Raw genomic sequence first — 27,681 nt, forward strand, 5'->3', positions numbered from 1 at the left:
TCGGCAGATTCCACGCAAGAACTTTTCAGTTGGATCTGCTAGACAAATGGTCCGGATCGCATCTTCAAATGCATCAGCGGATCACCCAGAAGTCTTCCACATGATTGTAAACCGTTGGGAAAAACCAAAGGTGGACATGATGGCGTCTCGCCTTAACAAAAAACTGGACAGATATTGCTCCAGGTCAAGGGACCCTCAGGCAATAGCTGTGGACGCTCTGGTAACACCGTGGGTGTACCGGTCAGTGTATGTGTTCCCTCCTCTTCCTCTCATACCAAAAGTGCTGAGAATCATAAGAAGGAGAGGAGTAAAGACTATACTCGTGGCTCCGGATTGGCCAAGAAGGACTTGGTACCCGGAAATTCAAGAGATGCTCACGGAAGACCCGTGGCCTCTACCTCTAAGACAGGACCTGCTCCAGCAGGGACCATGTCTGTTCCAAGACTTACCGCGGCTGCGTTTGACGGCATGGCGGTTGAACGCCGGATCCTGAAGGAAAAAGGCATTCCGGATGAAGTCATCCCTACCCTGATCAAAGCCAGGAAGGATGTAACCGTACAACATTATCACCGTATTTGGCGTAAATATGTTGCGTGGTGCGAGGCCAGGAAGGCCCCTACGGAGGAATTTCAACTGGGTCGATTCCTGCATTTCCTGCAAACAGGACTGTCTATGGGGCTCAAATTAGGGTCCATTAAGGTTCAAATTTCGGCCCTGTCGATATTCTTCCAAAAAGAACTAGCTTCTGTTCCTGAAGTTCAGACGTTTGTCAAGGGAGTACTGCATATACAGCCTCCTTTTGTGCCTCCAGTGGCACCTTGGGATCTCAATGTAGTGTTGGGATTCCTAAAATCACATTGGTTTGAACCACTCACCACTGTGGACTTGAAATATCTCACATGGAAAGTGGTAATGCTGTTAGCCCTGGCTTCAGCCAGGCGTGTATCAGAATTGGCGGCTTTATCCTATAAAAGCCCTTACCTAATTTTTCATACGGACAGGGCAGAATTGAGGACTCGTCCTCAATTTCTCCCTAAGGTGGTTTCAGCATTTCACTTAAACCAACCTATTGTGGTGCCTGCGGCTACTAGGGACTTGGAGGATTCCAAGTTGCTGGACGTAGTCAGGGCCCTGAAAATATGTTTCCAGGACGGCTGGAGTCAGAAAATCTGACTCGCTGTTTATCCTGTATGCACCCAACAAGCTGGGTGCTCCTGCTTCTAAGCAGACGATTGCTCGTTGGATTTGTAGTACAATTCAGCTTGCACATTCTGTGGCAGGCCTGCCACAGCCAAAATCTGTAAAAGCCCATTCCACACGGAAAGTGGGCTCATCTTGGGCGGCTGCCCGAGGGGTCTCGGCTTTACAACTTTGCCGAGCAGCTACTTGGTCAGGGGCAAACATGTTTGCTAAATTCTACAAATTTGATACCCTGGCTGAGGAGGACCTGGAGTTCTCTCATTCGGTGCTGCAGAGTCATCCGCACTCTCCCGCCCGTTTGGGAGCTTTGGTATAATCCCCATGGTCCTTTCGGAGTCCCCAGCATCCACTAGGACGTTAGAGAAAATAAGAATTTACTTACCGATAATTCTATTTCTCATAGTCCGTAGTGGATGCTGGGCGCCCATCCTAAGTGCGGATTGTCTGCATTACTTGTACATAGTTATTGTTACAAAAATCGGGTTATTGTTGTTGTGAGCCATCTTTTCAGAGGCTCCTTCTGTTATCATGCTGTTAACTGGGTTCAGATCACAAGTTGTACGGTGTGATTGGTGTGGCTGGTATGAGTCTTACCCGGGATTCAAAATCCTTCCTTATTGTGTACGCTCGTCCGGGCACAGTATCCTAACTGAGGCTTGGAGGAGGGTCATGGGGGGAGGAGCCAGTGCACACCAGCTAGTCCTAAAGCTTTTACTTTGTGCCCAGTCTCCTGCGGAGCCGCTATTTCCCATGGTCCTTTCGGAGTCCCCAGCATCCACTACGGACTATGAGAAATAGAATTATCGGTAAGTAAATTCTTATTTTTATAGTCTTGCTATGTTTTTGAGCGACTTTTCCTAACAGCGTCTTATATGCATATTGGAAAGAGTCGCTCCAACAACTCTCCGCCAGGTTGCAACAACGCTTACCCATGTGCACAGTGCTGTCTCGACTGGTGTCTGGGTTGAATATACTAGCAGGCTGTGGACGGAGCACGGAGAGAAGGTAAGGCATCAGTTCCACGTAGTTGGGGAATTCGGACACAGCTGCACTGTATTGGGAGGAGACTACGAAACAGTAGCTGATGCGCCGCCGCCACGGGTGCTCCAGCGCTAGACCTTAGGGATCATAAGGCACCAGGATTAGTATGAGGCTGCGATCCCTAAGGTTGATGTCAGCTGTGGGGAGTTAGACGCTCTCCTGGCCGCCCCTCCCCCCAGTTCATGACCAGTTTCGGAGAGTCTCACGCCATGAACTGTTGCCTCACTGCCATCTCAGACGCTACTACAAGGGGTCTCGGTCGCAGCATATGCCGCTGCGTCTGTGTTCACTAAGCGCTACCGCGAGGAGTCCGGTCGCTGTACAGGCGTATGTATGACCAGTGCGTCTGTATGCACAGTGCAGCAGTGTACACTAGTAGCGTCTGGGTCCACTCAGCATTCGCTAACGTATTTATCGATTTTGGAAGTGAGGTGAGTCTCCCTGTATCCCACTCTACTGAGTATGGATTATATAGCACTAAATTTCTATCTACTTTTGTCAGTATGAATAGTTGTTTTAGTGCCTTTTGCATATGAGTCTGTGTACATTACTGTGGTTTTCTTCGCAATGCGTCTGAATACTTTAAGATCTGTATAAAACAGAATTCAGTAATATGTACTCCTACATACTTTCAAATGTGTTTGTAGTTGATTATATGCTCATATGACTAATATATAATGTGACTGACTGCTAGTGTGATTGCTGACTTTAATATACGTTTGTCAGTTGTTTCTTCTGGTCCTCAATGCGGGTGCATGGGTAGGGTCAGATTGATATCACTTTAGAAAGTTAAAGTGATTACAGTCACAAATTGTGTAGTATACTAGTGTTCACTCTAGGATATTTTTTTTTTTAGGGCAGGGTGCTGATCACGTGGGAGGGCACATTTTTCATTCGTGAGGGCAAGTTAGAAGGGCAAAATTAGGTACATACTATAATGCTTGGTGCTCCCATTCCAATAGGTGAAAGCATGGACAGTGCGCGGCGAAGGCGCGCAACAAAAATTTAGGGGCGTTGTTTTGTGGGGAAGGGGCGTGACCACATAATAGTACCAAATCACATTATACCACACAATAGTGCCGCCTATACACACTGCGCCAGGTAGAGCACATTATACATATTGCACCAGGGAGAGAATACGTTATGCACATTGCACCAGGGAGAGAATACGTTATGCACATTGCACCAGGGAGAGAATACGTTATCCACATTGCACCAGGGAGAGAGCACGTTATCCACATTGCACCAGGGAGAGAGCACGTTATCCACATTGCACCAGGGAGAGAGCACGTTATCCACATTGCACCAGGGAGAGAGCACGTTATCCACATTGCACCAGGGAAAGAGCACATTATACACATTGCACCAGGGAGAGAGCACGTTATACACATTGCACCAGTGAGAGAGCACGTTATACACATTGCACCAGGGAGAGAGCACTGAGGCACATTGCACCAGGGAGAGAGCACTAGGAGGGAGGGGAGGACGGGCACAGGGCAGATGCAGAGCGGCACTCACTGTTGTGGAGGAGGGCGCTGTGCCGAGTCAGCGGGGCCGGTCCCTTGATGCTGACGGCGGAGCCCAGGTCAGCGCGCAGCGCCATGGTGAGGGGGAATCAAACCATGGCGGAGGACTGACGGGAGACACCGCAGGCTCTGATTGGCTGCTCCTCCCCACTGCACGCTGACCCTGTCTCCGCCTTCAGCTGAGAGCCATCATAGCGGCAGGAGGGGGGGAGAAGTGATAGCGCGGCGGGGGGGAGAAGGCAGTCCTTAGCAGGGTGGGCACAAACGGGCAGGGCGCATTCTGTCACTCAAAAAAGGGGCAGGGCGCAGCGCCCTGCGAAAGAAGCTTAGAGCAGGCCTGGCCAACCTGTGGCTCTCCAGATGTTGTGAAACTACACATCCCAGCATGCCCTGCCATGGTTTTAGCATTCCTTAATAGCAAAACTGTGGCAAAGCATGATGGCACTTGTAGTTTTACAACAGCTGGAGAGCCACAGGTTGGCCAGGCCTGGCTTAGAGTGAACACTAGTACACTGTGAAAGTGCTGATTATTTATCATGTCTAAGAGCAGAAAAGATGACGAGGGTACACTCACAGCAACACCAACACTCATCATGTTTGTCTTGCGAAACTGTATTATCCTCTCAGGGTCTGGTACAGGATGGTTTATGTGCAAATTGTTTTGCGTTTCAGCAGATTACAAGGCAGATCCCTGTTCAACATCAGGTACAGATAGATCCACCTTGGGCAATGTTTGCACAGACCTTGTCCAGTATAGCTGAATGGGTAATTCCTACAGCTTCACTACCAGGAATGGAGTACACTAATAACCCATACATGCAGCTCCCTACTTACGGTATATTTTTTCCCTCACCAGCTTCTCCATAGAGACAAGCTGATAAACCTAGTGTAAGTAAACCGTCAACTTCCCAGGCTACACAGGATGATGATTCATCGGACTATGAAAGCTCTATATGCTTTACTTCGGCATATGAGGAACAAGTAGAAGGTCTTAGCTCAGTGGATATAGCTGAGTTAATTAGAGCAATAAAGGGCATTCTATCCTTAGATGATTCAGCAGAGCCTGTGTTAAAAACCAAGGCACCTGTATTTAAACGGCCCAAAGCAGGTAAGACTGAGTTTCCAGGGTCAGACCAGCTAACGGAAACCATGGAAGACGCTTGGGCTACACCCAGTAAAAATATAGAATTCCCAAAAAATTGGATTCCAGTTATCATTTTCCAGCTGGGGACTGTTTAAATGGGAAATGGCTTCCAAAGTAGATACGCATGTCATTCGATTAGTGCGAAAATCTATTGCCTTTGATCAACGTCTTTGGATGATGTCACGGATAGGAGAGTGGATGGTTTTCTGAAAACCATATTTTCTGTCGGGGGCATTCATAAGGCCAACCATGGCTTCAGCTTGGATGGCAAAAGCAGTTGCTGCCTGGATAGAGGTACTGGAAGATGGTCTTTCAGCACCTTCAAGGGAGCAACAATCATATATAGCTCACATTAAACAGGCTACAGTATTCTTGGAAGAAGCAGCAATAGATATGGGCACTATTGCCTCCAGGGCATCGGCTTCAATTGCTGCTCGCAGAGCACTTTGGTTACGTACATGGAAAGCTGATTCAGAATCTAAGGTGGTTCTGGAATCTTTGCCTTTTACTGGAAGCATTCTGTTTGGTAAGGAATTGACAGGTATTTTGGAGTCAGAAACAGACTCCAAGAAGGTAAAATTCCTTTCCACATATAACCCCAAACGTAAGGGTCCTACTTTTCGGCCTTTTGGGTCACAAGGAAAAGGAAAAAGTGATTAGACGCAGCCCCAATATAATAAATTTGGTAAGGCGAAAAAGCAATGAGCTACCACAACGCCAGCCTCAAAACCAGAGAATAAGCCATCAGTTTGATGGCTCGGGCCTCCTCCTGGGGGACCCCAAGGTAGGGGGCCAACTTCTTCAGTTTGCACAGATCTGGCAACAGTCTACAACAGATGCCTGGGTGCAAGAAGTAGTATCTCTGGGGTATGTTTTTCCCTTCAAGAAGCATCCTACTAGAGGGTTCTTCTGCACCTGCCCATCTCTGGTAGAAAGGAAGGCCAGGGCTTTGCAATAAGCAGTTCAGAAATTGCTTAAGTCAGGAGTAATTATTCCAGTACCCCCTGCACAACGGGGACAGGGGTTTTGGTCCAACCTGTTTTTGGTTCAGAAGCCAAATGGGTCATTCCGGCAAATTCTCAATCTCAAAATGCTGAACAAATACATTTGGGTACCTCGGTTTCACATGGAGACGTTACGCTCCATAGTTTTGGCCATGGAACCAGGGAATAATATGGTATCCTTGGATATTCAGGATGCTTACCTACATGTTCTTATAGCACTGTCCCATCAGTGCTATTTCACGTTCGCTATCCTCCAGCAGCATTTTTAGTTCCAGGCATTACTTTTTGCGTTAGCCACGGCACCGAGTATTTACCAAAATTATGGTGGTTATGGCAGCTTATCTTCGCAAGCAGGGGATAAGAATTTTTACATACCTTGACTACTTGTTAATTCTAGCACAATTACAGGAAATGCTCTTGGACCATCTCCAACAGACAATAAAACATCTGCAGAAGTACGGATGGCTCATAAGTTGGGCAAAATCGTCTCTAGTTCTGTCACAACGGATGACTCACTTGGGGGCTATACTGGATTCAAGTCTGCAGAAAATATTTTTACCTCAGGACAAGATAGCCAAGGTACAGTCAAGAACTCAGGACTTGTTACACAGTCAAACAATATCAATCCACGCAGCAATGTAACTGATGGGTTTGATGGTGTCAACATTCGACATGGTGGAGTATGCACAATTCCACTCAAGACCTCTGCAGCGTCTGATTCTGGTCAGATGGAATGGAATACACCAGACAATAAAGAAAGACTATGGTACTTTCACACAAGGTAAGAAAGTAATTAGCCTGGTGGCTACAAACATCCCATCTAGACAAGGGGAGACCCTTTTGGATATCAGATTGGCATCTGTTGTCAGGATCTCCCAATCTTCAGGGCTGGGGGAAAGCCGCCTGCCAATAAATCTGTTAGAACTTTGGGCCATATACATGGCACTGATTCAGGCACTCTTAAAGGAAGATAAGTCCAGATCCGCTCGGACAATGTAACAGAGGTAGCGTATCTCAACCATCAGGGAGGAACGTGCAGTCAAACAGCAATGAAGGAGGTAAGTTACATACTAAAATGGGCAGAACTCCATCTTCCAGCATTGTCCGCAGTATTCGATCCGGGAGTCCTAAACTGGGAAGCGGACTTTCTCAGTCGACACGCCATTCAGGCAAACGAATGGGCTCTACACCCGGAGGTCTTTCAGACTCTAGTAGACAAGTGGGGGTTGCCAGAGATGGATCTCATGGCGTCCCGTCTGAACAACAAAGTACCCGTATACGGGTCAAGAACAAAGTATCCCGGAGCAGTCTTTGTGGACGCCCTGTCAGTGAAATGGAAATTTCATTTGGTGTATCTGTTTCCTCCGATCATTCTGCTACCCAGGGTGGTGAGGAAAATAAAAGAAGCAAAGGGTGCCGTGATTCTAATAGCTCTGGGTTGGCCCGGAAGACATTGGTACACAGATCTGCAGAGATTGTTGATGGATGCTTCACTTCTGCTCCCTCAACATCCAGATCTACTAATGCAGGGTCCTTGTTACCACAGGCATCTGGATCGACTATCGTTGACGGCGTGGCTCTTGAAACCTCTATCCTGAAGTCAAGAGGATTCTCAACAGGTAATTCAAACAATGCTCAGAGCAAGGAAACCCTCCTCAGCTCGCATTTATCACCAAATATGGCAAGCCTATATTCATTGGTGCAGTGAAAGAAATATGGACCTGAAATTGGTGCAGTGAAAGAAATATGGACCTGAAATCTTTCCAAATTTCTAGGGTCTTAGATTTCCTTCAGGCGGGAGTGGATAAAGGTATGAAGGTGGCTTCCTTGAGAGTACAAGTATCAGCATTGACTGTATGGTTCCAAAAGAAAATTGCTAATTTACAGGATGTGCGTACTTTCTTCCAGGGAATGTTGCGCGTTCAACTTCCCTTTGTTCCTCCAACAGTGCTTTGGGACTTAAATTTAATCCTGAAAGCACTTCAAGTTGCTACATTTGAGTACTGTCTTGTCGTACTCCTCCTTTTCTGACTTTTTTTTTTTTTTTTTTTTCCAGTTAAAGCAGTTCTCAGAACTAGGTCTGGGTATCTTCCGAAGGTGGTGTCTAAATTCCACCTTAATGAAGAACTTGTAGTCTCGGCTTTTCAGGTATCGGGACTTTCTGCGGGAGATGCGTCGCTGGACGTAGTCCAGGCATTAAGGATCTACGTGGATCGTACCAGCGCCATCAGAAAGGCAGATTATCTCTTCATTCTCTACGGATTTCACAAGAGAGAATGGCCTGCTACTAAACAGATGCTGGCAAGATGGCTTTGAATGACTATTTCAGAAGCATATTCTCAAGCTGATCTCCCTGTTCCGAATAATGTCTCTGCTCACTCTACTCGTAAGGTAGGTCCTTCATGGGCAGCACAAAATGGTGCTTCAGCAGAATAGTTATGTAAGGCAGCCACATGGTCTTCCATTAACACATTCATTAGACATTATTCCTTGGATACTTTTGCCTCTCATGACGCTGAATTAGGGCGAAAGTTGCTCCTGTCCAATCAGGAGCGTCCCCACCACTAAATTGCTTTGGGAAATCCCATTGTTATCCTGTGGATGGAGAGAAATGCGTTAAGAACTTACCGTTGATAACTGTATTTCTCCTAAGTCCACAGGTTCCACAGTGATCCCACCCTGACGCACCTGATTTGAGGATCTTTCTACTCACTAAACCTCTTCCTTCTTGTACGGAAGGGTGTGCATGTGTGTTTTTCTCGCCTGATTAGGGCTCTACATGATGCCCCTGCCTAAATGCTTTGGAATACAACGGATTTGCCTGAGCCAGTGGGCAGGGATATATGGATGGGCCTGTTGCATCCTGGGAGGACTGAAAGCTTGTGATCATTTGGTGCCAATCCGCTGTCGCTCCATCATATCCCATTGTTATCCTGTGGAACCTGTGGATTTAGGAGAAATACCGTTATCAACGGTAAGTTCTTACCATAACATATATTTTGGTCTTAGTCTAATGCCCAAATTGTGCACTATATTAATTTGGTGCCCTGGTTCTCCCCCCTAGCATCAATTACTTATTTGAGTTATGGTCTAACATTCTCATTTGCCAAATGCTGTATTTGGCAATTCCAGACATAATGGGCATTAGGTACTACGGTACTACTACTTGGCCCACAGTTGCATTTAACCACTTAACGGACTAATATTTCCAAATAGCGCTCCAATTTTTTATTTTTTTTAATTATGTTTGAATTAGCTTAACATTTATTTAAAGCAGGCATGTCAAACTCAATATCCCAGCCGAGCCGAATAATCAAGGTCTAAGCCTTGTGTGGGCCGCAAGAAAGTCTTAAATGCAATTTCAATTTTATATATATATATATATATATATATATATATATATATATATATATATATATATATATATATATATAAAATATAATATAATTTTTTTTTAAACCAACAATGTATAATCAGATTTATGTATTACCAGTTATTTATATAGCGCGCACATATTCCACAGCGCTTTTACAGAGTATTTGGCCATTCACTATCGCATGTACACACACACACACACACATTTACTAGGGTTAATTTTGTTGGGAGCCAATTAACCTACCAGTATATTTTTGGATTGTGGGAGGAAACTGGAGTACCCGGAGGAAACCCACGCAAGTACGGGGAGAATATACAAACTCTGCACAGTTAGGGCCATGGTAGGAATTGAACACATGACCTCAGTGCTGTGAGGCAGTAATGCTAACCATTACACCATCCGCACTGCCCATAAATGTCAAGTATGCTGAAGAAAACCTTTACTTTAATGCATTGTTGCAAGTAGGAAAAATAGTGCCAGATACACACGTATGCCCCCAGTAGTGCCCAGCTCTGCTGCCGCCTGGGATCTGACACCCGGCTGTGTGTGAGGACAAGAGAGCGCAACGCGTGCCTCTATTGCGCGTCACTCCCGTCTCCAGTGGCGGCGTGGGTATCTTAAATCAGGCGCCAGTTCGTGAGTCAATCCGCTTGCAGACAGGCAGCTCCTGATTGTCTGCAGTTCCCCGCACGCTCATTGGCTTACGAACCAGCACCTGATTTAAGATATCAGCGCCGCCAGAGAAGGCGGTCGGGCCGCAAAAGGACCCCTGTCCAAGGGCCGCAAAAGGAAGCTGTGGGGGGCCGCGAGTTTGACACCCCTGATTTAAAGTATGTCCAAAAGAATTTTATCTAAAAAAATTAAATAAATAAAAAGTACGAACATCTCTACATTCGTGACTTCAGTTTCCCGGTATGTGATCCTCTCTGCAGCCTCTGGGGCAACTCCAGTAAGATGAGCACTGCTTATTTTAAATTTTCTCCAAGGTTGCTAATGTTTGCTGCTGCTAGGTGGGGAAGGGGGTGCAGCCAGGCTAAGCGATTGGCAGCACAGCATGCACAGGACGCAGAGGAACCGGAGGTCCTTCTGAGAGTGGCACCTGCAGGAAGCTTCTCTTTCTGCAGTCACACAGTGAGCTTTCGGACAGGTTGCATCAGATGCGACCATATCAAGGAAAGCCCAGCCTGGTGGTGATCCATCTGAAGCAACCATGTGATCCATCTGAAGCAAGTGGTTAAGCTACATTCACTCCATTGAAACATCTGGAAACCCTTTGAGATTTGGGGGTATATTTACTAAAGTGTGTTTTTAGAAGTGGATATGTTGCCCATAGCAACCAATCAGATTCTACTTATTTATCTAGCACCTTCTAGAACAAGCCTGGCCAACCTGTGGCTCTCTAGCTGTTGTGAAATTGCACATCCCAGCATGCCCTACCACAGATTTGGCATTCCCAAATAAACTTTGAAAAATTTGTAGTTTCACAACAGCTGGAGAGCCACAAGTCCCAGCATTCCCTGCCACAGGTTTGGTATTTGGCAATGCTAAATCTGTGTCTGAGCATGCTGGGATGTGTAATTTCACAACAGCTAGAGAGCCACAGGTTGGCCAGGCTTGTTCTAGATAAAGTAGAATCTGATCTCTATGGTAAAGAGCCTTTCTGATGTATGGATTGCTACTACCGTGTTTCCCCAATAATAAGACCTACCCCTATAATAAGACTTACCCTTCAGCAGAACGGTCCAAAATAAGCCCTACTCCGAAAATAAGACCTAGCTAAATCCCCATTTTGTCCGGTCCCTGCGCTACACTACAATGCCCTGAGCTCCGCCCCCCTGCATGAAATGGATGCCGCTGATAAAGATTTAACAGTGGCATCCAATCACAGCTGCAGCGTCTCACCCTCACAGTGAGCGCGCACCCTCCCCTCATTTTCTGTGAATAATGCTGGCATGTGTGCCAGCGCCATTTACAGCAGCGCCGCGGAGGAGATTAGAGAGGAAAGTGAAGAGAAACGGTAGACGAAGAAAATATGACCATTTTTGAATAAAGGTGTATGGTTTTTTTCTTTCTTTCTTCACACTTACCGGTTTATCGAAATTGCTGTCAATGTTAATTAAAAAAAGACCTACCCCGAAAATAAGCCCTATGGTGTTTTTTGGACCAAAAAAATTAAATAAGACCGTGTCTTATCGGGGAAACACTATGTTGTCACAATGTAATAAAGAGGGAAAAACATGAAATCGTAGGATCAGGACACATCTGCTACAAGTGTGTATTTACGGAAGCTGCTGCACATGTACCACAAGATGCTGGATTTTTCGGTGCCTGGTCCTGTATGAAGGAGGCATGTGATATACAGTGTATCTGGAAAGTATTCACAGCGCTTCACTTTTTCCACTTTTTATGTTACAGCCTTATTCCAAAATGGAATAAATTCATTTTCCCCTCAGAATGCAACACCATAGCCTATAATGACAGCGTGAATTTTTTTTGAAATTTTTGCAAATTTATTTAAAAAAAAAAAAACTAATCACATGTACATAAGTATTCACAGCCTTTGCCATGAAGCTCAGAATTGAGCTCAGGTGCATCCTGTTTCCACTGATTATCCTTGAGATATTCCTACACCTTAATTGGAGCCCACCTATGGTAAATTCAGTTGATCGGACATGATTTGGAAAGACACCCGTCTAAGGTCCCACACTTGTCTGAGCACAAACCAAGCATGACGTCAAAGGAATTGTCTGTAGCCTTCCGAGACAGGATTGTCTTGAGGCACAAATCTGGGGTAGAGTACAGGAAAATATCTGCTGCTTTGAATGTCCCAATGAGCACAGTGGCCTCCATCTATAAGTGGAAGACGTTCAGAACCACCAGGACTCTTCCTTGAGCTGGCTGGCCGTCTAAACTGAGCGGGGGAGAAGGGCCCTAGTCAGGGAGGTGACCAAGAACCCGATGGTCACTCTGTCAGAGCTACAGCATTCCTCTGTGGAGAGAGGAGAACCTTCCAGAAGGACAACCATCTCTGCAGCAATCCACCAATCTGGCCTGTATGGTAGAGTGGTCAGACGGAAGCCACTCCTTAGTAAAAAGCACATGGCAGCCCACCTGTAGTTTGCCAAAATGCACCTGAAGGACTCTGACCATGAGAAACAAAATTCTCTGGTCTGATGAGACAAAGATTGAACTCTTTGGCGTGAATGCCAGGAGTTGTGTTTGGAGGAAACCAGGCACCGCTCATCACCAGGCCAATACCATCACTACAGTGATGCATTGAGGTGGAAACATCATGCTGTGGGGATTTTTCAGTGGCAGGAACTGGGAGACTAGTCCGGATAGAGGGAAAGATGAATCCAGCAATGTACAGAGATCCTGGATGAAAACCTGCTTCAGAGCGCTCTTGACCTCAGATTGGGGCGACTGTTCATTTTTCAGCAGTACAACAACCCTAAGCACACAGCCAAGATATCAAAGGAGTGGCTTCAGGACATCTCTGAGTGTCCTTGAATGGCCCAGACTTGAATCAGATTGAACATCTCTGGAAAGATCTGAAAATGGCTGTGCACCGACACGTGTCCTCCAACCTGATGGAGCTTGAGAGGTGCTGCAAAGAGGAATGGGCGAAACTGCCCAAAGATAGATGTGCCAAGCTTGTGGCATCATATTAAAGAAGACTTGAGGATACAATTGCTACCAAAGGTGCATCAACAAAGTATTGAGCAAAGACTGTGAATACTTATGTACATGTGATTTTTTTTTTTTTTTAATTAATTTAATAAATTTGCAAAAATCTCAACTTTTTTTCACGTTGTTATTATGGGTATTATGTATAATTTAGGGGAAAAATGAATTCCATTTTGGAATAAGGCTGTAACATAACAAAATGTGGAAAAAGTGAAGCGCTGTGAATACTTTCCGGATGCATTATATACAGTAGATTGTATAGAGGCAAATTGCTAGACCACATGTCTTGTCCTCAGACCCCACACAGTTCATGTTTTCCAGGTCTCTTCCCAGAATCATAAATTAAATAATTAGCGTCACCTGTGAACTTTTAAAATGTGTCAGTGAGTAAAACACCTGCTGGGTATCCTGAAAATGTGAACTGTTTGGCATTTTGAGGACTGAGTCTGAGAACTGTCCTAGACTATCCTTATTCTGATGTTGCTCACCTAGATTTTGGTTATTGTGGATATATTAGCCAATGTTTTGTCTAACACATCTGAAGGAACTAGCTGTTTGTATCTGTACAACAATAAGGTGTCACAGTTGCTCTAAATTTGTATGATGTTTTGTCTGTAAAATAATGGTTTCATTGACATGATTATACAAGTATGTCTTTACTGTCACCTTGGCTTCTTCTCTTTAAGGACGTGGCATTTATTCAAATATGTTGGGATTTCTCGGTGGTGTCTCATGGGCAATGCTGGTAGCAAGGACGTGTCAGTTGTACCCAAACGCAATAGCATCTACTCTTGTGCACAAGTTTTTCCTTGTTTTTTCAAAGTGGTAGGTATACAGGACTCATTATTGTAGATAAATATTATGCACTATGTAGGTTCATGCTAAAGGTTTTCCATTGCATACGGGCAGAAAATACTTGTCTTGAGCAAATCTGTCACTAACATGATGTTCCTCTCATAGGGAATGGCCTAACCCAGTATTGCTGAAACAGCCAGAAGAGAGCAATCTGAATCTACCAGTTTGGGATCCCAGAGTATGTAACACATGTTCACAGGCAAAATGTAATGTCTGACCTCTTTAGCCCTATTAGTCAGGTTATAAACTGTCCACGGTTTCCTAAACTAGTCCCAATCCATGGCTTTATTGTGTAAAATATATACAGTCAGGTCCATAAATATTGGGACATCGACACAATTCTCATATTTTGGCCTCTATACACCACCACAATGGATTTGAAATGAAACAAACAAGATGTGCTTTAACTGCAGACTTTCCGCTTTAATTTGAGGGTCTTTACATCCAAATCAGGTGAACGGTGTTGGCATTACAACGGTTTCTATATGTGCCTCCCAGTTTTTAAGGGACCAAAAGTAATTGGACAATCGACTCAAAAGCTATTTCATGTACGGGAGTGGGCTATTCCCTCGTTATTTCATCAATTAAGCAGGTAAAAGGTATGGAGTAGATTCCAGGTGTGACCTTTTCACAACCGTTGCCCAGATCAAGACCACTCTCCAGGAGGTAGGTGTATGTGTGTCTGTCAACAATCAAGAGAAGACTTCACAAGAGTGAATATAGAGGGTTCACCACAAGATGTAAACCATTGGTGAGCCAAAAAAACAGGAATACCAGATTAGAGTTTGCCAAACATCTAAAAAAGCCTTTACAGTTCTGGAACAGCTTATGGACCGATGAGACAAAGATCAACTTGTACCAGAGTGATAGGAAGAGAAGAGTATGGCGAAGGAAAGGAACTGCTCATGATCCAAAACATACCACCTCATCATTGAAGCGTGGTGGTGGTGGTAGTGTCATGGCGTGGGCATGTTTGGCTGCCGATGGAACTGGTTCCTTTGTATTTATTGATAATGTGACTGCTGACAAAAGCAGCGGAATGAATTCTGAAGTGTTTCGGGCAATATCTGCTCATATTCGGTCAAATGCTTCAGAACTCATTGGACGGCGCTTCACAGAGCAGATGGACAATGACCCGAAGCATACTGCGAAAGCAACCAAAGAGTTTAAGGCAAATAAGTGGAATGTTATGCAATGGCCAAGTCAATCACCTGACCTGAATCCGATTGAGCATGCATTTCACTTGAAGACAAAACTGAAGGGGAAATGCCCCAAGAACAAGCAGGAACTGAAGATATTTGCAGTAGAGGCCTGGCAGAGCATCACCCAAGGATGAAACCCAGTGTCTGGTGATGTCTATGGTTCCAGACTTCAGGCTGTAATTGACTGCAAAGGATTTGCAACAAAGTATTAAAGTGAAAGTTTGATTTAGGATTGTGTAGTTTGTCCCACTACTTTTGGTCCCTTTAAAAGTGGGAGGCACATATAGAAACCGTTGTAATTCCTACACCGTTCACCTGATTTGGATGTAAATGCCCTCAAATTAAAGCGGAAAGTCTGCAGTTAAAGCACATCTTGTTTGTTTCATTTCAAATCCATTGTGGTGGTGTATAGAGCCCAAAAATATGAGAATGGTCTCTGTCCCAATATTTATGGACCGGACTGTATATTTGCCATTCTATGGGACACAAGTTGCAGAACTATATATGTAAAACATGGCAGCTGGGAAATAAGCCTCCATAGACCTCACTACTAGTCGGTGTAGGTGGCATATATATCACACAATAAAATATATAATTCTTTCTCCAGGTAAATCCCGCTGACCGGTATCACCTAATGCCTATAATTACTCCAGCATATCCTCAGCAGAACTCTACTTACAATGCCTCAACCTCAACCCGCGCAATTATAGTGGAAGAGTTTAGGCAAGGTTGGTATGTAGTGACCAGTCACAAAATATATCATGGTTTTGGACGTCTAATATTTGCCTGATTTATCTTTTTGTATTCTAAAAGCCAAAATAGGAAACAAGGGGTTGGACACTAGTTCCAGGTAGCCATTGTGCCCAAATTTACTTCTGGCCATTACCAGTTTGTTTTGATGGATGCTTGTATTCACTGAGCCCTAGATTAGCGTGGCTGGCTTCTGAACTCACCAACTTGTCCATATATGCCATAAAAAAATTGACGTTTGGTTGCGTAAATTAATATTGCTTGTTCTCTCCAAAGGTCTGGCTGTAACTGATGAAATCCTTCAAGGCAAAGCAGACTGGTCTAAGCTATTTGAACCACTAAACTTTTTTCAGAAGTACAAGTAAGTCTTAACATAAGTTTGCTACTGACAACTTAATGGTAGCAAATGGCTACACTGCTGTTTAAAAACTAAATGCAGGAATTTATTTTTCCTGATATGAGGGTGCCAGGTACATTTTGATTGTATCCTTGCACCCTGGGTGCAGCATAAGGTTCCAAGTAAAGGTTATAGGCTTTCCTTGTGTGAAGAAAACACTGTACTGTGATACCTCTCATTCCCCAGAAGAGGGCAGCGCAAGAGACTCCTGCATAGTCTTGCCTGCCAGTACAGTCAAATGCTTGGAAATGGTATTTAATGTATTAGAAGAAGCTTTTAGATCCTAATTACATGCATTAATTTAGTTCAGGCAAAAGGTGGGGGGGACCTAACAAATTCATGGGTGTAAATTAAAAACAAAAAACTCGGGGGGATATGAGTGAAAAGAGCTGAGAAGGGAGTCAGTGGAGAAGTTGCCCAAAATTATACAGTGCAGCTGATTGGTTGCTATGGGCGATCTGCAATGTGTATATATTGCACACATCGCAACTAATTTTCATGAAACATGCTCCCACAACTATCGCAGTTCAGCTTTAAGCTGTCCTTTAAGTTACATCGCACCTTAATTCAACAGTGAGACCTAATAGAAGTGGAAATATGTGAACTCCCTAAAGTGACAATACCATGGTAGAACAGTATTAGAAGGCAGTTTGTGGCTGTAAGCAAAGTACTGGATGTTATTAAAAGGTTTACATTTTTAAGTAATGGTGGAAAATGTTGGGCAGCAAATAAGTCCACATTGTTTAGGGGTACACTAAAATGTTTTGTTTTGGGGGGTTTTCACGGCTGCATTCACAAAAACACATGTTTTTGTTTTTTGACCCGAAAATGTAACTGATGCAATTGAATTGTCTCCCCCCGCTATGAGTTTAATATCTGAGGTTTGGGATTAAACTGTGTTGTGGCTAATGCTTTGCATGTATTTGGCACCTCCTCTCTCAATTTCTGCATTGTAAGCTGTGCAGGCATTAACCCATGCTCATGTACTGGAGAGTGCCACATTGTATAAATGAAATTCTTTGGAATTCTGAAGCTGCTTTTGTGGTGGTAATGTTTCATAAATGTATACACTCTAGGCATTACATCGTCCTGACTGCCAGTGCATCCACTGAGGAGCATCATCTGGAATGGTAAATGTTAAAACTTTTCAGTTTGATTTTGACTAAACTAACCCCAATGTTACTGCATCTGCAGCTACTTTATAACTGTTAGGGTAAAATTTGCTTCCTATATAAATGCTAACTTCTGATTGATCCATAATGCTGTTAAAGTGTTTAATAGACTAATAATTTTGTTTATATAGCGCCATTTCTCCAACAGGACTCAATATTATATTATAGGCTGTAAGTTTTTACCAGGTTTGATTCATTAGGTCTACAGTAAACTGATAGAAAGGCAATAGGTTGACCCCCAAATGGTTGAAGGGGTCAAGAAGGTAAAGATAGTTGCAAATGGTCGACACAGAACAATGTAACCGTTTTTGTGCAGAAACACTCAGGATCAATTAACCATGGGAACTTGCTGTAGCTAATTGTATTCTCCCTTTTGTTTGGTAGTCTTGCTATTGATTGACGTTGTTTACTGAAAGGATTGATATTGTTCTAGGCTGATATTTATTCTTACAATCTTATGTACATTGCAGAGTATTTAAAATGACTTGTTTTTAATATTGCTTGTAAATGTTTGATTTCCTCTGTAGGGTTGGTTTGGTTGAGTCTAAAATCCGTGTACTTGTTGGAAACTTGGAGAGAAATGAGTACATTATGCTCGCCCATGTAAATCCTCAGTCTTTTCCTGGGAGTCTGGACCACTGTAAAGAGTAAGTTCTTGAGATTTGGTTAGATGTCTGTGGCCATTGTCTGACTTGTATGGTTCTTAAATAGAAAAGGCTGCTTGCAGAGCGATTTGATGTTTATGCTTAAACCTCTAATTGCGTTATTATTTCTGTACATGATACTTCACATGTCACAATGTTTCTTTGGGTGTTTTTTTTTTTTTTTGGGGGGGGGGGGGCGGGAGAGGGGGCGGGTTTTTTAACTTGTAAAGAGTATTAGCAGTTTTGGAATACAGGTACAGCCAACCTAGACTATGATGCAAAAAAACAACTTGCAATATAAAGGTGTGACCTGAAAAAGCTGAAACAAAACAGATGAAGCACACCAAGAAAAATAATAAAGGTGGGAGGAGGAAAAGGGGGAATTCTCCAGAGACAATGGAGCTATTGAAGCACGTAATTTATAGACCTAAAATAATAACTCGAGGATATAGAAAACTGTGTAAACGAGATCCACCTGTACACCACTAACTAAACCAGATTCCACATATTGCAGAGCTACAGTCCCTATGGTGGAGCACTGTGATGGCCTTAATGTATGATAAAAAGCTTGCCACAACTGCCATTTAATCAAAGGGGAAGTAGTTGAAGTGGAATATTTAAATACCAGGGTTTCATTATCATATCTCCTTTGAACATGTTATAATCTTAGAGCATCGGAAGATTAGGCTTTTTCCAGTATTGGGCTATGACAGATCTGGTGGTAATGAGGATGTGACCTGTTACATATCTACAGTGTGGTTGAAGAGAAGTCTCACAATAGAGTAATAAGCAGCCTTGGTTTTAATGGGAGCATGTTTTTTTTGCTTCTAGGATCCTATTTTCCTTTTTATACAACATCTTTTTGAACATCTCATTTAAGTGAATGTTGTAGGAGCAGGAGCATGTATAAAGAGGATTTTGGTACAGTACTTACTGATCAGTTTTGCTGAATCCACTTGGGGACACTGAAGATTCTAGACAGCTGGGGGGTGTGAAGGATACAGACCGGAGGTAGCACAATAGTAAAAAAATATGCACAGCTGGCTCCTCCCCCTTCACGCCCTCAATCACTCCAGTTTGAAAAATTGACGGAGAGAAGAGGGAACATGAAAAATCAAGGCCATACGGGAAGGAACCAACCGTACCAACATGTCAAACAGCAACCAAGAACTATTAACATAATCAAACTGTTTGAACCAAATTTTACGAGAACACACAAGCTGACAGCACCGGGGCGGGCGTCCAATGTCCCCAAGTGGATTCAGAGAAATGGATTTCTCTAACTTCCAAAATCCTCTTTTCTCTTTCATCCAGTAGGGGACACTGGAGAATCTAGACAGCTGGGGACGTCCCAAAGATGCTCCCATGGGCGGGAGTGCTGTCTGAAGCCTGAAGAACCAAACGTCCAAAATTTGCATCTCTCGATGCAAACGTATCAAACTTGGTTTGGTACGTAAGGCTTTGACCACATCCAAGGACAAGTCCCCCTCTGCCAATGCTTGGAAGGCTGGTTTATGTGGAAAACCGAAACCACCTTAGGTAAAAAGTCCGCTTTTGTATGAAGCTCCGCTCTGTCTTCATGAAACATTTAAGAAATGCCTTTTACATGACAGGGCACCTAACTGAGACCCTTCTCGCTGATGCTAAAGCTAGGAGCAGGACTGCTTTCCAGCTCGTATATTTTAGATCCACCCTATCCAAAGGCTCAAACTGCTGATCTCAAAAATTTGAGCACTAAATTTAAATACCACGTGGTCGTGGGAGGACGAAAAGGTGGTTGTATTCTCAACGCACCCTGTAAAAATGTCTGGACCTCCTGTACAGCCGCCAGACGTTGCTGCAAAAGTAGTGAGCGGGCCGAGACCTGTGCCTTCAAGCATCCTAATCTCTAATCACCATCCAACCCATTTTGGAGAAACGTCAACAGTCTAAGGCGGAACTCCCTGGGATTCCAACACCTAGGCTAGCACCTGTCCATGTACTACTTTCAGATTCTATAGTAATGTGCCGCAGTTACTGGCTTCCTTGCCGCTAACATTGGCGGGAAAACTGATCTCGTGATACCTCGGTCCTTGGTATCCTGGTCTCAAGAACCACGTCGTCAAACGTAGACTGTTCAGATCTGGGTGAAGGAATGGGCCTTGTGACAACAGGTCCTCCCTCTGTGGCAGTTTCCAAGGATCTCCCACCAGAAATCCCCTCAGTTCAGAGTACCAACTTCTGCGAGGCCAGTCTGGTGCTATTAAAATCACCCACACCCTTTCCCGTCTCACCTTCTTCAACACCCTTGGTAGAAGATGAAACGGTGGGAAGATGTACACCAGTTCGTATGTCCAGGGAATCGCCAGCATGTCCACTGCCTCTGCTGCTGGATCCCGCGTCCTGGCCACATGTCTTGGCAGCTGATGGTGGTTCCGATGGGGCCATTAGGTCTATCTGCGGTAGGTCCCACCGTTGTACCACTGCCTCGAATACCTGAGGGTGTAGACGTCACTCCCCTGGATGCATATCCTGACGACTGAGAGAGTCTGCTTCCCAGTTTTCCGCTCCTGGAATTAAGACTGCTGACAGGATTATGTTGCGCTAACCTGTCCAAGACAGAATCTTTTGTGGCTTCTTTTAAAGCCATGCAGCTTCTTGTTCCTCCCTGACTGTTTATGTATGTTGTCGCCGTCACATTGTCCGACTGCACTCACATGTTGAGCCCATACTAGGTCTTCCACCAGGAGAAGTGCATTGTAAATGGCTCTTAGCTCCAGACCATCTTCCCTGAAACTGGCATCTTGTCAATTTTTCCAATCCCAGATTCCAAAACTCTTTCCTGACGCTAGGTTTTTGTCGACAGACCACCAAATTAATGAGGTCCCGGCCTGGGATGACGAGTGAATCCTTTGGTGAAGAAGTAAATGCATGCCTGCACCCTGAGCAATCAGATTCAGCTGAAAGGGTCTGGAATGTAGTCTGCCGTATTGGATCGCTTCGAAGGATGCTACCATCTTTCCTAGAAGCCGAACACAAAGATGCAGAGAGACTGTCTGGTTCTTGAGCACCTGACGTACCATGTCCTTGCTGTCTCGGATCTGGTCTTCTGGGAGAAACACCTTCAGGTGTATCTAAATTTAGATCCAGGAATTGAATCCTCTGCATCTGTTGCAGATTGGATTTTTTGAAATTCACGATCCATCCATGTAAAATCAGAAACGGAGTGATCTGAGCATCCCGGATCAAATGGTCCTGAGAGGGAGCCTTGATAAGGTTGTCCATGTACAGGATTATCGTTACACCCAACAATCTCCATTTCGCTACCATTACTGCCATAATCTTTGAAGACTCTTTTGGGGCTTCTGATAGGCTGAAAGGTAGAGCTCTGAAATGAAAATGAGTCTTGCCCACTGCAAACCGTAAATAGGCTTGGTGCAGGGTCCAGATTAGACATGGGGGTACATATACCCTTAAAGTCCATGGACACCATGAACACATTGTTCCAGTCCAGCAATAACTGACTGTATGGATTCCATCTTGAATCTGTAAACAGTCAGGAATTGATTCAATGCCTTTAAATTGAGGATTGGCCTGACAGACCCATACGGTTTTAACCCTACAAAAAGATTTGAATACAATCCTGTTCCTCTTTGAGAAGCCTGGACCGGCATAATTACTTCTGTCTGAAGTAACTCTTAAATAGCTGTATCTAATGCCCTCGCCTTTTGAGGGCACCGAGGAAGGCCTGTTGTAAAGAACACTGTGAGGTCGGTTCAGAAATTCTATCTTGTATCCTTGGGTGGTAATATTGGTGATCCAGACTTCTGGTGTGGTTTCAGCCCAGGTGTCCTGAAACCTTTCCAACAGTGCACCCACTGTAGTAGACCCAAGGTGAGCTTGGAGACCGTCATGCCACGGTCTTGTCAGCAGGTTTAGGGTCCTGCTTTCGGGCTGTGGACTGGGAACGGCCTCTACTGCTGTTTCCACGAGCTTGATCCTCTAGGTCAGGGCTGGCCAAACCGGTCCTCGAGATCTACCAACAGTTCATGTTTTCCAGGCCTTCTGGAGATCTGTAGACTTGTCAGTTAGGAATGAATGCAGCACATCTTAATTAGTAATGACTACACCTGTGCTCCAGCTAGGTGGTCTGGAAAATGTGAACTGTTGGTAGATCTTAAGGACTGGTTTGGCCAGCCCTGCTCTAGGTCAAAAGGATTGAGATCTAAATGAACTGAACACCGGACCAGAGTAGATTCTTCTGACTGTTGGCGTCGTTCTAGGATACATGGTAGGCGTAAAAGTAGATTTTCCTGCGGTTGCCTGTAAAATCCACTTGTCTAATTGTGGACCAAATAAAGCCTCCCTCCAAAAGGGATCGCCTCCACTGCCTTCTTTAAATCTGAGTCCACTTGCCATTCCCTGAGCAACAGAATCCTGGCTGATGCAGCCAAAGTTGAGATGCGTGATGCTATCCTGATAGCATCCTTTGTAGCTTGGCAAACGTATGCAGCCGACTTACGGATATGTCTCCGCTAGTCAAACTATTTCTTCCTGGCTGTTCCTCTACTGCCTGAACAATTTGATCGGCCCATGCTACAATAGCCTTATTTACCCAAGCACTGATAATCATAGGTCTTAGTGAGGCTCCTGCAGCCACAAATACAGCATTTAGTGCCGTATCCAACTTACGATCTGTGACATCCCCTTTTAGTGTCACATTTGGTATAGGTAAGATTGTCATCTTAGACAGTCTAGCTAGCGAGGCATCCACAATCTGCGCCACCCACTTAGATATGACACCCTTGGCCAGTGGATAATTAGCTGTGAACTTTTTGGTAATTTGGAAGCGTCTATCTGGCTGCTTCCATGCCCTCTCCCTTCTGATCCTGGAGAGTCTGAGGAATCCGAAAAACTGCTGTTTGATCTATTTGAGTCTCAGAAACCGCAAAGACCTCCAGGTTCCTTAACCTCCTCTTCTTTGAAGTTAAGGACCTGTTTTACCACTCAATAAGGGATTCTAACCCTTTGACATCACCATCCATCATCATGATGTCGCTTTACGTACATTCTTTTCTACCTGTGAGTTAGTCCAATTAGGAATTCCTCCATAGTTTTGGAAAAACTGCAGCCCATTCTAAATGTTGGTTGCGGGATTCCGATCCATTAATTTTAACTGTCAGCAGCGTCCCGTCCTACGCGCCCACCGGGAGCCCTGTTACCTCAGCGTCTCCTGTAAAGTATCCAGCTGCCGTCTGAGCCCTACTATGGATAACCTGTCGGCTTGAAACTGCAGTCTTTAGGCACTGCCCTGGGAGAAGCACTAACAAACAAACATATCCCCTTCTGAAACTGGACTCCTAGTCTGTGCACCCCACTCAGAGAATTTCGTGCTCTGTCTGCATGCCTGTGAGAAAAACAAATGGCAGAAACTGCAATTTACCATACAGCATGCAGCCCCTTTGCATAACCTATCTGGCTGCTTCTGATCTATATGACCTGAGTGGGCGCTGCGCTGAAGGATCTGCCTGTTAAAGAGAAATACTTCATGGAGCCCGAGATCCTTTCCTGTGCTGCTACCCTCCAGTACAATTCTTCAAACTGGAGGGATTGGGAGCGTGAAGGAGGATGAGCCAGCTGTGCATAATTTTTTTTTTTTTTTTTTTTTTTTACACTATATTGTTCTAGCTCCGATCTGCATCCTTCACACCCCCAGCTGTCTCGATTCTCCAGTGTCCCCTAGTGGATGAAAGAGAAATGTCTTTGTGCTCAGAGCTATCTGCTTCGGATATGTACTCTAAAGGGCCCCCATACACTACTGTGATATGTCGGACCCTCATGTCGCAGGCGATCACCCTTGAACCGCCCGGCAGCCTCCCGGGCGGCAGGATCGCATAAGATACCCCCGTATGTGGTCCTTTTGCTTATGATGTATCTTATGAGATCCCAGCCATGCCTGCGGGGTGTGACATATCACTAATGCAGTAGTCAATCTAGGGGATCCGATCCGATGCTCATGGGACCGCGCATCGGATGTAAAACACATCCGATATGCCCAATTTCAACCGATATATCGTCCCGAATGGCCGAAATCGGGCATTATCGTTGTAGTGTATAGGTCCCTTTAGAACCATTGTCCAGTCCCATACAGTTATTTACGGACCTTCATTTTAGTTGTGGAAGTTTCTTTAAATAATAAACAACCTTTCAGGCGCTGATCCCAAATATTAGCAATAAACAAACACATTTCTCAATCCTTTGGACCAACTGCAGCCTTAAAATTAAAGATAACTGAATCCCAAAAACTAAAGGGCCCTACACATTGGCCGAGCTGCCCAACGGCGGAGACAGGCGACCCGGCGGCGGAGGGGCAGTGACGGAGTGAAGTTTTTTCAATTCCCCCCCCCCCCCCCGTCACCTGGCTGCATTGAAGTGCAGGCAAATATGGACGAGATCCTGCAAGTACAGCCGACGGGGGACCAGCGATGAACGAGCGCGGGGCCGCGCATCGTTCATCGCTGGAGCCTCCACACTCAAAGATATGAACAGTATCTCGTTCATTTATGAACGAAATCGTTCATATCTTTGACTGATGTCGGCCAGTGTGTAGGGTCTATAAGACCTAAAAAGACACTTATCAATAAAGCACTGCCAAACCATATTTTTTATTTTTTAAAGCTTTTATTGACAACACTATGTACACACTGCCGTTCTACATATAAAATAAAATTAATAAACACCATATAAAATATATACAATAACCGCTATAATGGAGCCCATAGACGGTGCTGTTTGTGCTAGGTGAGATTTGAGCCTATACAATGTGTGATTTGGAGTAAGTGGGGTATGCTATTTGAACTACTTGCTATTTTGAATACACTACAATGTAAGGTGTGCGATCTAGTACAAAAATACCTGCCTGCACATACTTTCTTTTTCATCCACTAGGGGTCACTGGAGTACTCGTGGGATATGGACGGCTTCCGCAGGAAACAGGGCACTGAATATTTAAATTTAGAACTCTCCACCCCTCCATATCCCCGAGTACCTCAGTGTTTTTTCTGTGCTCACAGCACTAACAAGGCTTGTGTGGAGTTCCCACACTTAGTTGAATATTTTATTAATTTCTCTGACGTCCTAGTGGATGCTGGGAACTCCGTAAGGACCATGGGGAATAGCGGCTCCGCAGGAGACTGGGCACAAAAGTAAAAGCTTTAGGACTACCTGGTGTGCACTGGCTCCTCCCCCTATGATCCTCCTCCAAGCCTCAGTTAGATTTTTGTGCCCAAACGAGAAGGGTGCATACTAGGTGGCTCTCCTGAGCTGCTTAGAGTAAAAGTTTGTTAGGTTTTTTATTTTCAGTGAGTCCTGCTGGCAACAGGCTCACTGCATCGAGGGACTAAGGGGAGAAGAAGCGAACTCACCTGCGTGCAGAGTGGATTGGGCTTCTTAGGCTACTGGACATTAGCTCCAGAGGGACCGATCACAGGCCCAGCCACGGATGGGTCCCAGAGCCACGCCGCCGGCCCCCTTACAGAGCCAGAAGACAGAAGAGGTCCGGGAAATCGGCGGCAGAAGACGTCCTGTCTTCAATAAGGTAGCGCACAGCACCGCAGCTGTGCGCCATTGCTCTCAGCACACTTCACACTCCGGTCACTGAGGGTGCAGGGCGCTGGAGGGGGGGCGCCCTGAGACGCAATAAAAACACCTTAGATGGCGAAAAATACATCACATATAGCTCCTGGGCTATATGGATGCATTTAACCCCTGCCAGTTTTCCTTAAAAAAGCGGGAGAAAGGCCGCCGAGAAGGGGGCGGAGCCTATCTCCTCAGCACACAAGCGCCATTTTCCCTCACAGCTCCGCTGGAAGGACGTCTCCCTGACTCTCCCCTGCAGTCCTGCACTACAGAAACAGGGTAAAACAAGAGAGGGGGGGCACTAATTTGGCAGATTAATCAATACAGCAGCTATATAAGGGAAATACACTTATATAAGGTTATCCCTGTATATATATATAGCGCTCTGGTGTGTGCTGGCAAACTCTCCCTCTGTCTCCCCAAAGGGCTAGTGGGGTCCTGTCCTCTATCAGAGCATTCCCTGTGTGTGTGCAGTGTGTCGGTACGTTTGTGTCGACATGTATGAGGAGGAAAATGGTATGGAGGCGGAGCAATTGCCTGTAATAGTGATGTCACCCCCTAGGGAGGGAGTCGACACCTGACTGGATGGTCTTATGGAAGGAATTACGTGATAGCGTCAGCACTTTACAAAAGACTGTTGACGACATGAGACAGCCGGAAAATCAGTTAGTACCTGTCCAGGCGTCTCAAACACAGTCAGGGGCTCTAAAGCGCCCGTTACCTCAGATGGTCGACACAGACCCAGACACGGACACTGACTCCAGTGTCGACGGTGAGGAAACAAACGTGATTTCCAGTAGGGCCACACGTTACATGATCACGGCAATGAAGGAGGTTTTGAACATTTCTGATACTACAAGTACCACAAAAAAGGGTATTATGTGGGGTGTGAAAAAACTACCCGTAGTTTTTCCTGAATCAGATGAATTAAATGAGGTGTGTGATGAAGCGTGGGTTTCCCCCGATAAAAAACTGCTAATTTCTAAAAAATTATTGGCATTTAAACCCTTTCCCGCCAGAGGTTAGGGCGCGTTGGGAAACACCCCCTAGGGTAGATAAGGCGCTCACACGCTTATCAAAACAAGTGGCGTTACCGTCTCCTGATACGGCCGCCCTCAAGGAGCCAGCTGATAGGAAGCTGGAAAATATCCTAAAAAGTATATACACACATACTGGTATTATACTGCGACCAGCAATCGCCTCAGCCTGGATGTGCAGTGCTGGGGTGGCTTGGTCGGATTCCCTGACTGAAAATATGGATACCCTGGACAGGGACAGTATATTATTGACTATAGAGCATTTAAAGGATGCATTTCTATATATGCGAGATGCACAGAGGGATATTTGCACTCTGGCATCAAGAGTAAGTGCGCTGTCCATTTCTGCCAGAAGAGGGTTATGGACGCGACAGTGGTCAGGTGATGCGGATTCCAAACGGCATATGGAAGTATTGCCGTATAAAGGGGAGGAGTTATTTGGGGTCGGTCTATCGGACCTGGTGGCCACGGCAACGGCTGGGAAATCCACCTTTTTACCCCAGGTCACCTCTCAGCAGAAAAAGACACCGTCTTTTCAGGCTCAGTCCTTTCGTCCCCATAAGGGCAAGCGGGCAAAAGGCCACTCCTTTCTGCCCCGGGGCAGAGGAAGGGGAAAAAGACTGCAGCAGGCAGCCTCTTCCCAGGAACAGAAGCCCTCTCCCGCTTCTGCCAAGTCCTCAGCATGACGCTGGGGCCTTACAAGCGGACTCAGGTACGGTGGGGGGCCGTCTCAAGAATTTCAGCGCGCAGTGGGCTCACTCGCAAGTGGACCCCTGGATCCTGCAGGTAGTATATCAGGGGTACAAATTGGAATTCGAGACGTCTCCCCCTCGCCGGTTCCTGAAGTCTGCTTTACCAACGTCTCCCTCCGACAGGGAGGCGGTATTGGAAGCCATTCACAAGCTGTATTCCCAGCAGGTGATAATCAAGGTACCCCTCCTACAACAGAGAAAGGGGTATTATTCCACGCTGTTTGTGGTACCGAAGCCGGACGGCTCGGTGAGACCTATTCTAAATCTGAAATCCTTG

At 45.2% G+C, this 27,681-nt stretch overlaps 1 protein-coding gene across 2 annotated transcripts in view; it reads left to right on the plus strand.

The window, feature by feature from the left end:
* The window catches only part of PAPOLG (poly(A) polymerase gamma), an 86,997-nt gene that overhangs the window by 38,957 nt on the left and 20,359 nt on the right, over nt 1–27,681 (plus strand). For both annotated transcript variants that reach the window (XM_063918218.1, XM_063918219.1), the window contains exons 9-14: nt 13,665–13,803; nt 13,939–14,011; nt 15,643–15,763; nt 16,062–16,146; nt 17,259–17,312; nt 17,882–18,001. In XM_063918218.1, the coding sequence (XP_063774288.1) occupies nt 13,665–13,803; nt 13,939–14,011; nt 15,643–15,763; nt 16,062–16,146; nt 17,259–17,312; nt 17,882–18,001 (592 nt within the window). The remainder of the gene's footprint in view (nt 1–13,664; nt 13,804–13,938; nt 14,012–15,642; nt 15,764–16,061; nt 16,147–17,258; nt 17,313–17,881; nt 18,002–27,681) is intronic.

Source organism: Pseudophryne corroboree, chromosome 4 (genome assembly GCF_028390025.1).
Source record: "Pseudophryne corroboree isolate aPseCor3 chromosome 4, aPseCor3.hap2, whole genome shotgun sequence".
Classification (NCBI taxonomy): Eukaryota; Metazoa; Chordata; class Amphibia; order Anura; family Myobatrachidae; genus Pseudophryne; species Pseudophryne corroboree.